Source organism: Ochotona curzoniae, unplaced genomic scaffold, assembly GCF_017591425.1.
Source record: "Ochotona curzoniae isolate NIBS_2020 unplaced genomic scaffold, NIBS_Ocur_1.0 contig_2294, whole genome shotgun sequence".
In the NCBI taxonomy this organism is placed as follows: Eukaryota; Metazoa; Chordata; class Mammalia; order Lagomorpha; family Ochotonidae; genus Ochotona; species Ochotona curzoniae.
Window position 1 is genome coordinate 634,334 of NW_024465405.1, and position 16,685 is coordinate 651,018.

Genomic DNA, 16,685 nt, shown 5'->3' on the forward strand with positions numbered 1-16,685 from the left:
CTGGGAACGTGACTGCAGTTGCCAATGCTGTCCTCCCAGCAGTGGGCTGGGGTTCTGGCACTGCAGGGTAGATCCCCTTGGAAACAGAGGCATCGCCCCGCCAAGGGCTGCAGGAGCCAGGATTGAGGCTGCTCAGAAGCCAAGTCCCTCTGCTGGGCTTTCCACCTTGCTTTAAGGCACTGGGATGTGCATGGCCACCCCTCCCCAATGCATTTGCAGTCATTCTCCCCCAAGGCCCAAAGACCTCAGACCAGTCCCACATTCAAAGTCTCCAGGAAAGAATTGGCCCTTTGCTCAGAAGTCAGATGTTACTGGGACATGATGCTTTACAAAGTGCCTGGCCCAACCTGCTCCCGAGGCCAACCCTACACTGAGGAATGACGTCAGTGCCATGAGGAAGAGGTGGGTGTCAGCGCTGTGGGATAGTGAATAAAGCTGCCATTTGTAACTCTGGAATCCCATAAAGGCACTGATTCAAGTCCTGGCTGCTTCACTTGCCATCCAGCTCCCTACTGATGTGCCTGGGAAAGCAGTAGAAGTTGGCCCAAGTGCTTGGGTCCCTGCACCTACAAGAGAAACAGATGAAATTCCCGGCTTTGGCCTGGCTTAGCCCTGGCCATTGTAGCCACTTGGAAAGAAAACTTCTTGGAAGTTAGAGCTCTAATTCTTTCAAATAAACATATAAATCTCTAAAAACAAAACCCAGAATGGATGTGGGGCTCCATTGGCCTGGGTGCCCTCCTGCCCTTCTCTGGCAGGGAGCTTCTGTGGGTTTACGGGTCCCTCCGTAGACCTGGTGGCTGGGCCACAGGCACGGGGCCTCTAGCAGCCGCGATGGGAGCAGGGCCGCCCAGCATGCACCTGGCCCGTCTGGGAGCCCTGAGAACACAGCCATTCAAGGCTGGCTTGGATGGGAGCCGGGTGACGAGAGACAGGGAGCCCTGTGCTGGGAAGAGGAAGGAGGCCTCCATGAGCGGCCTCTGAGCGGGAGGGGGAGGCGCCGGCAGGGAAAACGGAGCCAGTGTTCGAGGCCCAGGGCCTGAAAGGCAGCTGTGTCCCAGGCCTGCTGCCCGGCTGGCAGGGATGTGACTCACGGTGGCCTGGGGTGGGGCGGGCCGGGCAGCCTGGGCTCAGCTGGCCAAGGCCAGGGCCCTGCTCCCACCCGGGTACCAGTGCTGCCAGCAGGAGTCAGCAAGCATGTGCTGTGTCGGATGGAGTCACCTTAGAGTGGACAGTCGTGACAAGACCCACTCCCACCTCTACCAGGCTCCTTCAGCCTGCCTATGCTAGCCACTCAGTCCTTCGCAGCCCCCTAGGACAGCAGGAAAACTTGGCCCTGCCCCCACCTCTGGGGTTCCCAGCATGGAGGCAGGTGGAGGAAGGACAGGGAGAGGCAAAGAGCGGGCCTGGAGGCATATTTGGAAGAGGACTGACTCGGAGCAAGTCCTTTAAGTACGAGCAGGCCAGGGCTGGGCAACATACAGAGGTGGCAGTGCTGAGGGCCAGGGGGCAGTGCCCAGAGCGTGCAGCAGAGAGGGTGGTCACCCAAAGGGACCTCAGCCTCTCCTTGTTCCCCAGGGCCAGCCTCGTAGGGCCTCCCTGATAGCGGATGAGCTGGTGGAAGGAGGCTCCCAACAGAGAGAGGCTGTGGTGTGTGTGTGTCTGTGTATGTATGTACACATGTGCAGGTGTGTGAGAGGCTATGTGCAATGCATGTCTGGATGGGTGTGTATGGATAGAATGCATGTATGTGCAGTGTGAGGGTATGAGCGTGCAGTGTCTGTGGTTGCACCTCCTGCTACTTGTGCTGGCCGCAGTATCCAGGGCACCCCTCGGGGGACATGGGTGCTGTCCCACCCTGGAGCTCTCCTCTGGGCTTTTCAGGCTGCCCGGCATCCCTGTCCATGGTCAAGTCCTGGCACTTTGAATTTTGGCCTCTCTGGCTACCTGGTTCCTTTCTCCTTAACATTCTTCCACACCCACAAAACTAGGGTTGGCTGCGGCTGTCCCCAGCACAGGGAAGGGACCAGTTGGGCCACCCAGCCCTGGAAGCAGCCGTGACCACACACCCCAGCGAGAGAAAGTTTTGCCGGGAAGCCGGGAGTCACTTTCTCGGGGCACCACCCCTTCCTTCTCCCTGGATCCCGGGCCCCTGGGGGTGAGGGGTTTGGTTTGGAAAATGACTTGAGTCCTTAGGACTTGGCATCAGGTGCAGGGGAGGAAGCAGGGGATCTCTCTGTGGCCCCTGAATACTCTCCAGGATGGGACTTGCCTTGAAGGGACCTGCCCCTTCACCTCCCCACCAGGCATGCTCCCATGGGGTTGCCCACACAGCCAAAGACCCAGGGCACCAAGCGAAACTCCTCCCTACATTCTACATTCTTCCATGTGGAGACTGAGGAAAAAGTCTCTTTCCACTGGAGTCCTGACCACGGTGTGACAAGTGCCTGGAACCATCAGCACGTCTACACCCCACCCCCCCCCCCCATATACACAGCACCACTCCTTGTGGGAGGAAGCTGCGGGCCTTAGGAAAACCAGTATAGGTATATGGGACCATGCTGTCTTGGCCAGAGGTACCAGCCCTGGGTCATGGCTGCCCTGAGCCACAGCCTAGACTCAGCCGTGCTTGCCGTCCCCCCTCTGTCCACTTCTCCAGCTGTTGCCTGCTTTGTCTGGAGGTTCCACTTCCCCATCGCGTCCCTCTTCGGCCTCAATTTCCTCTCAGCTGCTTCCCCATTCTGCCCTCCTCTCTCAGGCTCACAGGAAGGGCCCTGGCATCTGGACCTGACCCAAAACTGACCAAGGTGATAGAAAATCAGGCATTCCCCCTCCCTCCCCATCACCACCACTTCCAGGGAACCCTGGAAGCAGGCATCCTCTAGGCTCCAGATGTTTCCCTTGTGGTGGTATTTGCAGTTGCTATTATTTGAAAGGAGACAGGATGAGACAGATAGGGAGAAGGATCTTCCACCTGCTGGTTCCTCAAAGCCTACAACAGCGATGCTGAGCCAGGCACATTGCGGGTCCCCAAGGGCCTGGTCTGCTACTATCCTTTACTATCTGCATGCGCTGGAAGATGGCTCAGAAGCAAAGCAGCTGGGCCTCCAGCCAGGCACGCTGACATGAGCTGATGCCCCCGCTTCAGGACTTCCTCCTCTTTGCAGCTCAAGCTATTTGCCATCTGGGCTTTCGTGTGGCCCAGTGCTTCCCTGGAGCAGGAGGCGCTACACACCCCCTCCCCACTGCCACCCAGTTTCTGGCTTCCTCCTCCTCCTCCGCCCACCCCTCTTCTTACTCCATGGGGATGCCTGTCAGTCAGGGGCTGAACTTGCTAGTGGGTGTCCCCCATGCCAATTTGTACGGCAGCCCCCGGCAGCCCTGGGGCCCCTCCACTGTGGGTCCTGGCCATCCCCAGGGCAGGAAGGCACTGAGGCCCCATCCCTGGTCATCAGGTGCAGTCTTAGGAGAGCTGGGTCTCAGACTCAGGACATCTCCAGCCCAAAGCACAGAGCAGGCTTGCTTCCTCAAGGTGAATCCGAGAATATGGGGACCACACCAGCTAATCCCCAGTCAGAGCATTGTAGCAGGGAGACAAGAAAGTTCGAGGCTACAGGATTGCTAGGCACCTCAATGTGTTCTTCTAGAGATTTCCGACTGTGCTGCCAGTGGAGACAGCCCCACTGGAAGGGCTGGCTGTGAGAACAGACCTGGGTCAGAGTGTTTCCCATGCTGAGTCAGGTGGATGGATCCATGGGCTCTCAGACCCAACCAGGGCTACAGCCGCAGCGTGCTGTGTCAGAGCGGCCCCCAGCTTCTCGTTGGCTCTTAGGGGGTTCCCTCTTGCCCAAGCCGGTCCCCACGTGGTCAGCCAAGCTTCTGGCACAGGGTACCTGCAGGCTGGTCACCTGTCTCCGCACCCCCCATACCTGCTATCTGGGATGGAGGGGTGTGATTCCAAGCAAGTGAAGTGAGGGGGGGAGGAAAGGGGACATTTCTTGGGGTTCTTATTAAGCCTTCCTTCCAGGGAGCAGCCTGGAGCCCACCCCCTCCTACCCCCACTTCCAGCACTGCTAGGTCATGCTGTGCCTGGTCCCTATCTCAAAGGCTCCAGGGCCCTTTCTCAGGCCCAGTGTGTCCCCTGGAATCTGCCAGCCTGAACCCTCAGGGGTGGAACTTGCAAGCTGTTTTAGCCAGATTAGATGGCTGGAGGCGGGGCGGGGTGAAGGCTGGAAGATCCTGTGTTTCCCGGTAGGGAGGGGCCAAGGGGCCTGCAGGGGTGCCTGGAAACTAACCAGAGCTGCCCACCTGCACCCCACCCTCAGGGGTTCCTGTGTTAACCCATCACGCACATCCCTACTCAGGGAGTCCCCGTATGTGCAGGTCAAATGATTCCATGATGAGAGCTCCTCCTAGCTGACAGCCCCACCAGCAAATGTCCCACTGACCTTGGTCATGTCCACCTGTTTGACCCCTGAGCTCCTGGGAGGAGGCCTGGTGGGCCAAATATTCACCATGTTGTTGACAGCTGCCAGTTGTGGAGATAGAGGGCCTGCTCCACCAGCCGCAGGAAACCGACGTCTCCAGGGGCCAAGCACCTGCCCCAAGTAGGGGCCCGGAAGTTCATTGCCCTGGCCCAACCCCGACCTCTTCCTGCTAGACAGCTGTGTCGCATCCCGGCATCCAGGAGGACATCTCAGGTACTGAACTGGGCTGAGAGAGGTCAGTGCTGCGGCCAGGCCAGGCGGACAGCGTGGCACCATGCTAGGATGCAGGGACAGGGCAGTCCCAGGGACCAGTAGAGCTGGGAGGTGGTGAGACAGGAGCTGTAGGGTTTGGGCTGCAGGCAGGCCTCCCCCAACTCTGTTCCAAAGGGTGCTGGCCCCAGGGTGCTCCTTCTGGAATTGTGCCTGGAAGGCCCTTCACATTCCCTGCTTGGGGCTCACAACAGTCCGGAAAATTTCGCAGCAGGCTCAGTTTCTGTTCCCCCTCCCCAGACAGTAGCGTGGGGTGAGGGTTTCAGGGGTGGTCCTTGAAAACGCTTGATCACAGACTCCCTGCATGGCCCTGGACAAGCCAGCACCTCCCTTCACTCCTGAACCTGGGGCCCAGGGCTTAGCCCCAGGGCCAGGCAGCACCCCTTGCAGGCTATGGTCCACGTCCTGTGCATGGCAGGAGAAAGATTTAAATGGGGCCGCAGTTATCTACGTCCTCGTATATGGCAGTTTGGCGCCCATACAGGCCGGCACATATTGTGTCCACTCGATGCCACAGGCTGTGCTCAGCAATGGGGCCCTAATGTGGAACCAGAGCGGTCCCCCAGCGCCAGCAGAGGCGTCTGCCGCTGGAAGTCAGCTCTCTGGGCCACCCACATCACCCAGATTTGCCTGTTCCCCCACCCCAACAAGAGCTGAAAGTTTTAGCTGATGAAACTGAGGGGGACTGGACCGAGCAAATCGGCCGCCTTCCCTGGGCTGGGGAGGGGGAAGGGATGAGCGGTGGCAGAGGGTTTGCCCAACACTTCCTCTCTGGCCAGCCCGGGATAACAGGTCCCGGGGCCCAGGGTAGAAGGAAGTAGAACCCAAGAAAAAGTCCGCACCGGGATAGCGAGAGAAGGATCCCTCCTGGGGCACCGCTGGGGGCGCGGAGGGCGGTCGGCCGGCCGGGCCCCGCCCGTGCGTACGTGCGCGCAGCGACCCCGGCGCATCCAGGGCAAGGGGGATTCTTGTTCGCGCTCAGGTCCGACCCGCGCCCCTGCTCGGGTCCCCGTGCCCCGCCAGCTTTTCAGGGGCCCCCTGGTGAGCCTCGGCGCCTCCCGACTCGCGGTCAGTGGCGAGGACCCGGGGGCGCCGAAGGGGTTAACGCACCTGGGCCGCCGCCCCTGCGGCCCCTCCTCCCGCCGCCGGGAAGAGGAAAGTCTCGGCGGGGGCGCGGCCCGGTCTCCACCCCCGCCAGCCCGCCAGCCCGCCTGCCTGGCTGCCCGGCCGCGCCGTCCCAGCAGCGGCGCCCAGAGCTGCGACCCGCGCGCCCCTCTCCGCCGCCCGGCCGGGCCGCCATGTCTCTGTGGTGAGTCGGGGGTGCTGGGAACAAGTAGGGACGCCGGAGACCTGGGATGGGAGATGTCCTGGCGGGGCAGCGGTGCCTGGATTAGAGGGTGGGCGGCAGGGGTGGCGAGGGGCGCGCACCCAGCTCCCCAACTCCGGGGCCCCAGACACCCTTTGCTCGACCCCAGCGCCTGGGACTCGAAGTCTTGCCGGCAACTGAGTGTCCGGACTCAGATATCTTCCCCCACCACCCCGCAGGGCTCCTGCGTCCGGGCCACCCCGCGACCCTGCCGCAGGGCGCTCACCCCTGGCGCCCTGGCGTCCGCCCCGGCGCCCTCAGTCCCTGGCCTCCCCTCCCGAGCCAGGCTCCTGGGCTTGCCTGCTGCCGGAGGTTTGAGCTTTGCAGGTGGGGCGCACCGGGAGCGCAGGGGTCTCCCCGCACCTCTCTCCACTGCGCCTCCTTCCCTCCTCCCGTCCCGGCCCCACCAACTGGGGACTTCTCTGCCCCAAGGTTGGTAGACGGGATCCGGAAGAGTCGGGCTCGGGCCAGCCACCGCAGCCCCGTACCTTAGGTGACCCAGGTCTTTCTCCCACCCCAAGCCCAAGAAACCTGGAGGGAAGATTCATCCTGCGGGCCCCAGCCTTCTGTACCCTTGGACCTGCGGCCCGCCAACCTTGGGGCCACGCCACGCATCCCCACGCACTACTTGCCTTTCCTGTCCCTTGGTGTCAGCCTACCTTGCTGCTGGCTGTTTCCCACCACTCTTCAAGTCCACACAGGGAAGACAGGGGCTCAGGAGGCAGGGTCCTGGGGACAGGGGCTTGCGGCTTGGTGTGACCTGCCCTCCCCAGCCCAGACTTATGTTTCTGAAATGGGTATGGGGAACCCAGTTACCTGGGCACCACTACCATGCAACCCCTGGTCCCCAGGGAGCTTGCTGTATCCCTTCCCAGGGTAGCAGGGTTGGGGGACCTCGTATTCTCCGAGAGGCTGTTTAGGGGAGCAGAGATGATGAAGTGAGGAGATGTGAGGATAGTGGGTGTCACCCAGTCTGTCTCCAGGTCTGGCCACTTTGAGGGCTACTGTCTTGGGTCGAAGGGTTAAGGATTCTTCTTGCCTCAAGTAAGGGCCCACACACCTGCAGTTGCTGAGCTCCAGGGCTGCAGACAGGGGTCCCCTCTGCTCCTGCCGGGGACCCAGGGACAGAATGACCGCATGATGCCCTGCCCACCACTCCTAGGCTTGCATGGGCAGATAGATGGAAGCCTTCCAGAGCCCCCACCGTCACCTAAGGGGACACGATCCCCTGAGGATATGTCTGCTGCTGCTGGAACCCTGGGAGCCTGCTTGCCTGGAGGTCAGCATGGCAGAGGAGGCAGGACACCCCACCCCATCCCACTGGACCAGGGCTCTGGGAGATGTGTCCATTGGGGGCCAGGGCACAGGAGGGGTCCCGGAGGCTCATCCGCTCTCCTCCTCTTGGCACCTGTCTCTTAGGAAGAGAACCCTGTACAGGAGTGTGTGCCTGGCACTGGCGCTGCTGGTGGCCGTGACGGTGTTCCAACGCAGCCTGGCACCCAGCGAGTTCCTCCAGGAGCACCCCCTGCCCTCCCTAGTGCCACCGAAGGTCCAGAAAGTGAGCGAAAACCTGGTGAACCCCAACAGCTTCTGGAAGAGCCCAGAAGATGCAACCGCCCCCACGGCAGCAGCCTTTCGGGGACCCCAGACTTGGGACGTGACCACTAACAACTGCTCTGCCAACACCAACCTGACACACCAGTCCTGGTTCCAGGGCCTGGAGCCGCACTTCCAGCAGTTCCTGACCTATTCACACTGCCGCTACTTCCCTATCCTGCTGAACCACCCAGAGAAGTGCCAGGGTGACGTGTACCTGCTGGTGGTGGTCAAGTCCATCATCACGCAGCATGACCGTCGCGAGGCCATCCGCCAGACCTGGGGCCTGGAGCGGGAGTCGGTGGGTGGGGGCCGGGGCGCCGTGCGCACCCTCTTCCTGCTGGGCACAGCGTCCAAACAGGAGGAACGCACCCACTACCAGCAGCTGCTGGCCTACGAGGACCGCCTGTACGGCGACATTCTGCAGTGGGACTTCCTCGACAGCTTCTTCAACCTGACCCTTAAGGAGATCCACTTCCTCAAGTGGCTGGACATCTACTGCCCCCACGTGCCCTTCATCTTCAAGGGCGACGACGACGTCTTTGTCAACCCCACCAACCTGCTGGAGTTCCTGGCTGACCGGCGGCCGCAGGAGAACCTCTTTGTGGGGGACGTCCTGCAACACGCCCGGCCCATCCGCAGGAAGGACAACAAGTACTACATCCCCTTGGTGCTGTACCCCAAGCCCAGCTACCCGCCCTACGCCGGCGGAGGGGGCTTCCTCATGGCCGGCAGCCTGGCCCGGCGCCTGCACCGCGCCTGCGACACCCTGGACCTCTACCCCATTGACGACGTCTTCCTGGGCATGTGCCTGGAGGTGCTGGGCGTGCAGCCTGTGGCCCACGAGGGCTTCAAGACCTTCGGCATCTCCCGGAACCGCAACAGCCGCATGAACAGGGAGCCGTGCTTCTTCCGCTCCATGCTGGTAGTGCACAAGCTGCTGCCCGCTGAGCTGCTGGCCATGTGGGGGCTGGTGCACGGCAACCTCACCTGCTCCCGCAAGCTGCAGGTTCTCTGAGCCATGCTGCCCCCAGCCCGCTGCCACCGCCACCAAGCCTCCAGGATTGCCGTTCAGTGCCCGGCGTAGCCTTCAGTCCCTTGCCGGGAGGTGGTGAAAGTGCTGCTGCTGGGTGTGGTGGTGGTGGGGAGGGGGTGCAGGTAGCTGCGGTGGGAAGAAGGGGACCGCTGTGTTTGTCTTTTCCAGGAACGGCTGGAGCCGTTGGAACTGGAAGTCCCTTGGAGGGACTGGGTGGGGGGGTGCCTCTGATCTGGTGGGGACCTGGTAGGTGGCCCTGGAGGCCTCTGAAGGAAGCCCCGTGCTCAGGGAGCTGGGTGTGGCCAGGCCCCGCCCTGGTGGGTCTTCATGGGGAGCAGTCTCTGCAGTGCCTCAGTCTCCCCCCCCCCCAGGGCCCCCACATGGCCCCTGCTGGAGAATATCCACCCTGTGCAGGCTCACAGGGCCCCGCCCCCTGCAGCCCAAGGCTCTGGGCTCCCTGGGGGGGGGGGGGGGAGTGGGCAGGGGGGAATAGGGGAGGGCCACGACCTGCACTCCCATGTCGGCTCGTGTCCGCCGCTCTCACTACCTCAGCACTCAGCACCGACTCTGGGTGTCAGCTGCAGCCCCAGCCTGGGCTGACCAGCAGACTCCTGCCCACCATCTCCCCGCCCTCCCCGTCTCAGCCCTCTGGTTTGGTCCCTGGAAGTGGATGCTCTCTGCTACTGTGAAGTTTATTTATGAAGAATATGGAGGGAGAAGGCTCCAGGCCTCAGGAGGCAGTGGACCCCTTTCCTACCCTCATCCCCCTTCCTGCTCTCTCCCCTCTCAGCCCAGGTGCACCCCTGCTTCCCCAGGGCCCAGGAAAGAGGCACTGGGTTCTGGGGTGGGTACCGAGGGTACGGGGCCCCTACCTCACGTTGGAGTCACCTGGTAGAGATGGAGGGATCGGTCGTCTCTATTTTCTCAATAAAATGAGACTGGCTTCTTCCTAAGGCGGCACTTCCTGGTGCCAGGCTCGCCGGACAGGTGTGAGGACAAGGCTACCTCTTTGCTGGGAGCAGCTGGGGGCGCACAGCAAGGAGGAGAGCCCTGGGGTGAGGGTGGGGCCAGGCTGTGGCACCTGCCCATTGCAGGTGTCCCGTGGGCAGCTACTGCGCTGCCCCTGGTGTGGGTGGAGGGCAAGGTATGTGTTTCAGGTGCTGGTGGGCTTCCTGGTGGAGGTGTCTATCTGCCAAGGGCTGTGGAGCAGGTGGAATAAACAGGTGGCAGCTTGTGCCCAGATTGGAGGACATTCCACAGGATGCGGGGGCCTGGATCTGAGCCCAGGAAAGCTGTTTGCTCCACTGCCCTCCACCTTTTCTTTCTACTGCCTCTGCAATTGGCAGAACCCTCGTTCTGAGACGTTAGCCAGGTGGCTTGAGGAAGGGAGTGCCCATCTAGCAAGCCAAGGGCCTAGGAGCAGGAGGGGGTCCCTGACCCCGCCTCCTCAGGTTCACTCCGGATGTCCCAGCAGCTGGGAGTCCTAAGTGGAGGCTTTGCCTGCTACCCTGGGCCCCAGGCCTGGGTTGAGGGAGGCATGAGAAGCCAGCCTTCACAGTGGGCAGATGGGGGCAGTGCCACGGCGCCAGCCTGGTCCTGCAGGGCTGTGGCAGCTCCCAGGAGGATGGGCACTAGCCAGTGGTGGAGGCCACGTACAACAGCCCAGAAGGATCCTGGCTGGACAGTGACCTGGGTCCCCAACCCCCGCCCCACCCTGGCCCTCTCTAATGACAGCCCTTTGCAAGGTTGATTGCTTGTCATTTAGGGAAGCAGACACAGGAACCTTCTGGAAGATGTGGACATCCCTAGTCTTGTTGGCATAAGGGTTGAGCTAAAGGTCAGGGCCACACTCTAATAACATCAGAGATTAACAGAGAAAAGCATAAAAAGTCTATTTGATGAGAAGAGTCGGCATAACACCCCAAGGCCGGGATGGGGGTGGGGCCCGTAGGGTACCTTCTGAGGGGGAGCTGGCCAGGCCTGCCTGGCCACATTCTTGGCCTCTGTCACATTGTTTCCCCAGGGCGCAGGGCTGGACCCCACTGGAATGAGGGTCAGGGCCCTAAGGGGAGAAAGGAGAGGGTGACCTTTGCAGGGTTTGTGGTTGGCTTGGAGGGAGAGGGATTCTGGTTTTTATGATGCTTGAAGGAGAGCGAGCTCCAAGCCCTGGCAACCCCATAGTGGCACACGGCAGGTGGTATTTTCTGAGTCCCAGCCCCAGTGGCAGTGCGTTGGATTTGCCTGGTGCTGGGGTCAGCACTTGACTATGTATCATTGGCACAACTTTTAACCAGGACACAGAACCTGTTATCTTTTAAATCACTCATTCATTCAAGTGTCTCAGATGCCCCCTTTCCTTACAGGAAATTCAGCTCACCTTTGGGGAATGGGCGGGGGGGAGGGTTCCCCCAGCTAAGGAAAATCTGACACCTGTAACTGTTCCCCTGCTGTCCACAGAGTGGCGCTGTTTCACGCCCCCAGGGTGTGTCTGGGTGCTCCCCAAAGCGCCGCCGCATCTAGGGCCCCGCTGGGTCCCACAGTTCCCCATGACCTGGGGGAACCTCACAAGGCCACTCCAGGCCTTCCTGTGCTACTGCAGCCATTTCCCTGGGCCTCCGTGAGAGTAGATTTCTATCAGGGCCTGACTTTGAGGAGGGGGTCGTGGGATGGGGAAGGATCCCTCGGCGAAGGCTGCCGAGTTTCATTTGCAAACCGGCTCGGCATTCCGAGAGGCCGCGCCGGGAAGGGACAGCCTTTGTCAGGCCCCGAAAAGTCGACTTACCGCTCGGCCCCCAGGGCAGTGGGCGCCTACCCGGCTTCATTTGCATAACTAAAGGAGACCACTCAAAGAACCCCCGGCTCCACAATGCAAGGCTGTTGCTAGGTGATCCGCGCACCTAGGCCGAGGCGAAAACGGGAGGGGGTGCCCTGGAGTGCGCTGGCAAAGAAAGGACTGGAGGTCCCCTGGGAAGGATCCCACAGCTATTGTGTGACAAGGCAGGATTTGAACTCCTAACCCCCTCCCCCCAACACGCAACACCACGTCCTTGCCTCCTGAGAAGTGGCTTCACAAGGCCATGCATGTTTGTGGCTTTGCTCCCAGACCCCCGGCAAGTAGAAACAGCATTGTGATGCCCAATGAGTGAGTGGCAATGTGGTATTTTGGATTGTGAGCAAAATGCGTCTTGCATAGCGGTGCGAGCGCAGCCAGGCCCGATGCATTGTCTGGCGCTTGGAGTCCTGTTTGCCTTGGGCTGTTTAGGGGTGGGCAAAATCAAAGGTCCCAGACCAAACAAGAGAGAAGTCATGTGTCTGTTGGTCCACTCCTCAAATGGCAGCAGCCTGAGGCTGGGCCAGGTCCAAGCCAGGAGCCAGCAACTCCATCCTGGTCTCCAAAGTGGGCAGGAACCCAGGCACTTGAACCACCTGTTACCCCCAGGATGCGTCAGCAGGAAGCTGGTGGGAGATGGAGTCTTAACAGGCTGTGCCACTGCACCCACCACAGGTACCACAAATCTATGAAATCCTTATTTCATCACACATTAAAAAACGGCTCACCTGGGGCAGTGTGCTGGCCCAGAAGGTTGAGCAGCCTAGCTTGGACCTCTAGCTCCAGTCCTGGCTGCCCAGCAGCTGAGGTCATGGGCTCTTACTGCCCCTGTGGGAGACACCAGTGAGGTCCCTGGCTCCAGCCTAGTGCAGACCTGGCCATTGGCAGCTACGAGGAGGAATAAACCAAGGCCTGGAAGATCCCTCACTCTACCTTTGTAATGAATAAAGTATTCATAAAAAAACTGAAGACAAAAAGTAATTAGCATCAACTTCCAAGAGGAAAAGACCAATAATTCACGTGATGTTCACAGCTAATCTTTGGTCCAGATCAATTTCAAAGTCAAATAGAAGAAACCGTCAGAAGTTTCCATCCCCACAGGAAAGCACACCCCTAGGAAGGCAGCTGACCAGTCCCCGGGGACATGGCCATTTTTAGGCTTCAGTGACCCCACTTTTTTGAGGTACCCCCAAACCAGGTCCTTTATCTCAGGGGGAATCCTGAAGCGCCCAACACAACCTAAGCTGAGCATCAGGGCTTTTCTGGACAAGGAGCCGCCCTCTTTCCGTCCCCCTGGGGTGGCATCTGGTGGGGGTCACCCCAAGACATTGGCAGTGTCACAGGTGACTAAGTAGTTCCGAGCCTTTGCGTGTGTAGAAAGTGAAAATTTGCAAAAACACATCTGCATGAAAGTAAGCCTTGAGAGCACGGTTCCCCTCCAGCACACTCGGGCTTGGGCCTGACACCTTCACGGACCGCGGCACCGGCAGGCAGCTGCCGCCGTGGACTGGAAAGGGGCTCTGAGGGGTTTGCGGGGCATGCTGACCATACTGGGCCGAGCTGCTGGTGCCTGGGTCAGACCAAGGGACCACAGGGAGCCCTGTTCTGGGAGCACGGCAGGGCTGGGGTGTATGTATGTGTGGGTGGCCCCCTTCTCCAGTGTTTCTAGATGGTGGGAAGGTAGGGGGTGACTGTTGGGGTTTAAGGCTAGCTGTAAGGGAAGGGTCTCCTGAGAGCCACCCCATGGATCACCTTGGGAGTAAGGGGGTCCCCCTGAAACACATCTTGGGAGGCCTCACTTGGGGGACATGTCATCCCAAACGTTGCCAGGAACAGCTTAGGGTGACTTCCCCCTCTGGGCTGTGGAAAAACCAGTTTGCCTCCATTCGCAACTCAATTCCTGCCTGCCATATAACCTGGTGCTTCCAGAAGGTTCCTCAAGAAGGCGGCTGCCTCAGCCTGGGGAGACATGACCAAGCCTCTCAAACAGGGTCATTCTTCCGTCTGCAACACAGTAACCCCCCACCCCCACCCAGTTCACCTTTCAGCAACTGCTTGTGCAGAGCTTGGGATACAAGACAGGGTACTTCCAGGAGCTGGCTTTTGGTGCACGTTGCTGAAATTCGCGCTGTTTCTGCCGCGCTTTCCATCCTTCCCAAACTTTTTAAAACATTCCCCTAATCTATATAAATTCCGCAAAAATAGAAACAATAAAATAATTGCACCAAAACTGTTTTTTTTTTTTTTTTCATTCCAGGCTCCATTTTTGGACCTGAAACTCAGCCCTTCGGGGAGGGGGCTCAGCACCCTTCCCTAGCGCCCACGTTCGCCTCCCCCCCCCCCCCCCCCGCCCACAGCTCTAGGGGAATAGCGGGTTCCGAACCAACCCCGCGTGTTACACCTGCAACAGCGAGGGAGGAGGCGGATGCCAACCAGCCGAGACGCATCCAGTAGACCAGGCACCCAGCCACGCAGGTGATCGCTCCCCGGTCACCTGGCACTGTCTTGTCCCCAAAAAGACCGGATCCAACAGGAATGCCCGGAATCCCTGCCTCCGCCCATGCTGGGCAGCGAAGAGGCCCTAGCCGGGGAAGCAGCGGCCCGGGGCCTGCTCGCCTCCGCCAGCCCTGGTGGCACCGGCCTGGGCCGGGACTGAGTCCCGTGTGTGCAGGCGCGGGGCGGGGGAGGCCACCAGAGCCTGCAGAGAGGGGCTCGTGGGGTCACGTCGCGACGTGGAGACCGCGGATCCGAGCTCTGGGCGGCGGGCAGAGGCGGGAGGAGCCGAGGTGAGGGGCGGACCTGCGCGGAGCTGGAGGAGGGCTCGGCCCGGGGATCGCTGCGGCGACGGGCCAGGAGCGCCTCCCGCCGACGGCCTGGAGCAGAGACACCGAAGGCCGCCGATCTGAGCAGCTTCTAGGCAGTGTGCGACTGGCTCCACCTGTGCGCCCAGAGAGCCCTGCTAGGTGGGCCGCCGTCGGCCTCCTCCCGTGGACAGATGGCACGGGCATCTCTACCAACGTGGCTGAGCGCGAGGTGGGGGTTCCCGGGGTTGGGAGTGAGCAACAGCTGATCTCCCGGGAATGGGATCCCCAGGAGAACTGCCTTCAGGGCTGGTGGGATCCAGAATGGACCCAGAAACCCTCTGGCCCACCCAGTGCCACACCAGGGGCTGCCCGGCTGGCGAGCACTGGATTCTGAGTCCTGCCTGTGACAGATGCCTTGGAGAGGAGGTGGGTGCCGAGACCCTGCCCAGCCCTGGCACCGGCCTCCCTGCCTGCAGAGGTGCGGACCTGAGGGTGTGGGTGCAGAAGAAAGAGCATCGCAGACCCGTAGGGGACAGGCCGCTGTGTGGCGCTCAGGCTCCAGCGACCCCCACCCAGGAGCTGCTTCTGCTGGCTCCTGATGAGCCCCGAGGCAGCGGCTCTGCTCAGCTACTCGGGGTTCTGGGGCCTGGGTTGAGTTCCCAGCTCTGGCTATCAAACTGGCCCAGCTCCGGCCTTTGCGGGTGTTTGGGGTGTGAACTATCAGAGTTTCTCTCTCTCTCTCCCTTTTCCGCTGTCTTCCTCTTTTCGCTATCTCCCTGCCCTTAAAATATGAACCTTAGAAGAAAAACAGGGAGATGTCACCAGAAACAGGAGTGGAAGTCTTGGCCACACACAATGTAGCCATACCACACTAGACATTTCTAGAACCTTTTTTAAGAATTATTTTTATGGGCCAGGTGTGATAGTGTAGTGGCTAAAGCCCTCGCTTTGAACGCGCAAGGATCCCATATGGGGGCACTGATTCTAATACCGGCAGCTCTACTTCCCGTCCAGCTCCCTGCTTGTGGCCTGGGAAAGCAGGCGAGGACGGCCCAAAGCCTTGAGACCCTGTACCTGCATGGGAGACCCAGAAGTTCCTGTCTCCTGGTTTCAGATCAGCACAGCTCCAGCCATTGCAGCCGCCTGGGGAGTGAACCATCCTCCTCTCTGTTTCTCCTCCTCTCTGTATATCTGTATTTCCAATAAAAAAAATAAATACTTTTTAAAAAGAATTATTTTCATTCATTTGTTTGTTTAGAGATTCTTTTTTTTTAATCAGAAAGGCAGGTTTTACGCAAAGAATGCAATACAGAGAAAGATCTTCATGCCCCAAGTAACCACAATAGTTAGAGCTGAGCCGATCTGAAGCCAGGAGCCTCTTCCAGGTCTCCCACATTAGTGCAGGGTCCCAAAGCTTTGGACAATCCTCCACTGCTCTCGGCCACAGGCGGGGAGCTGGATGGGAAGCGGGGCCGCTGAGACATGAAGTAGCGTCTATATGGGATCCCATCATGCTCAAGGAGAGGATTATTTTTATTAGAAAGACAGATTTACAAAGAAGGGGAGATAAAAAAAAGATTTTCCATCCACTGGATCACTCCGCAAAGGACCACAATGGCAGGAGCTGACAAAGCCAGGAGCCAGGATCTTCTTCCGGGTCTCACATGGATACAGGGTCCCATGCTCTGCTGCTTTCCCAGGCCACAAGCAGGGAGCTGGATGGGAAGTGGGGCAGCCAGGGCACAAACCAGTGCCCATATGGTATGCAGGCACTTGCAGTTAGAGAATTAGCTAGTTGAGCCATGGTGCCAGTGCCACCACTAGACAATTTCTAACTTGAAAGGTGCAGTTGTAGAAAGAGCGAGGGAAGAGACAAAAAGACAGAATAAGAGATATTCTGGGCCTGACGTGATAGCCTAGTGGCTAAAGTCCTCATCTTCCATGTCCTGGGATCCTATGGGTTCTGGTTCTAAACCCGGCTACTCCACTTCCCACCCAGCTCCCTGTTTCTTGCCTGGGAAAGTAGTTGCAAGGAAGGCCCAAAGCTTTGGGACCCTGCACCCATGCAGGAGACCCGGAAGAAGCTCCTGGCTTCGGATCGGCTCAGCTCCAACCATTGCTGCCACTTGGGGAGTGAATCAATGGATGGAAGATCTTCCTCTCTGTCACTCCTTCTCTCTATATATCTGACTTTCCAAGAAAAGCAAATAAATTGTAAAAAGAGAGAGAGATCTTCTATCTGCTGGTTCAGTCCCCAGAAGGTCACGGTGGCCAAAGCTGGGCCAGGATGAACCCG

General features: G+C 59.7%; 1 protein-coding gene across 1 annotated transcript; it reads left to right on the plus strand.

Annotated features, from left to right (window-relative positions):
- The first annotated feature begins 5,861 nt into the window (after positions 1-5,861).
- On the plus strand, positions 5,862-8,924 carry B3GNT7 (UDP-GlcNAc:betaGal beta-1,3-N-acetylglucosaminyltransferase 7). The gene is made up of 2 exons (XM_040972456.1): positions 5,862-6,066; positions 7,543-8,924. Exons 1-2 carry the CDS (start codon positions 6,056-6,058, stop codon positions 8,735-8,737), a joined length of 1,206 nt encoding a protein of 401 aa, XP_040828390.1. The 5' UTR covers positions 5,862-6,055; the 3' UTR covers positions 8,738-8,924.
- Positions 8,925-16,685: the final 7,761 nt, after the last annotated feature.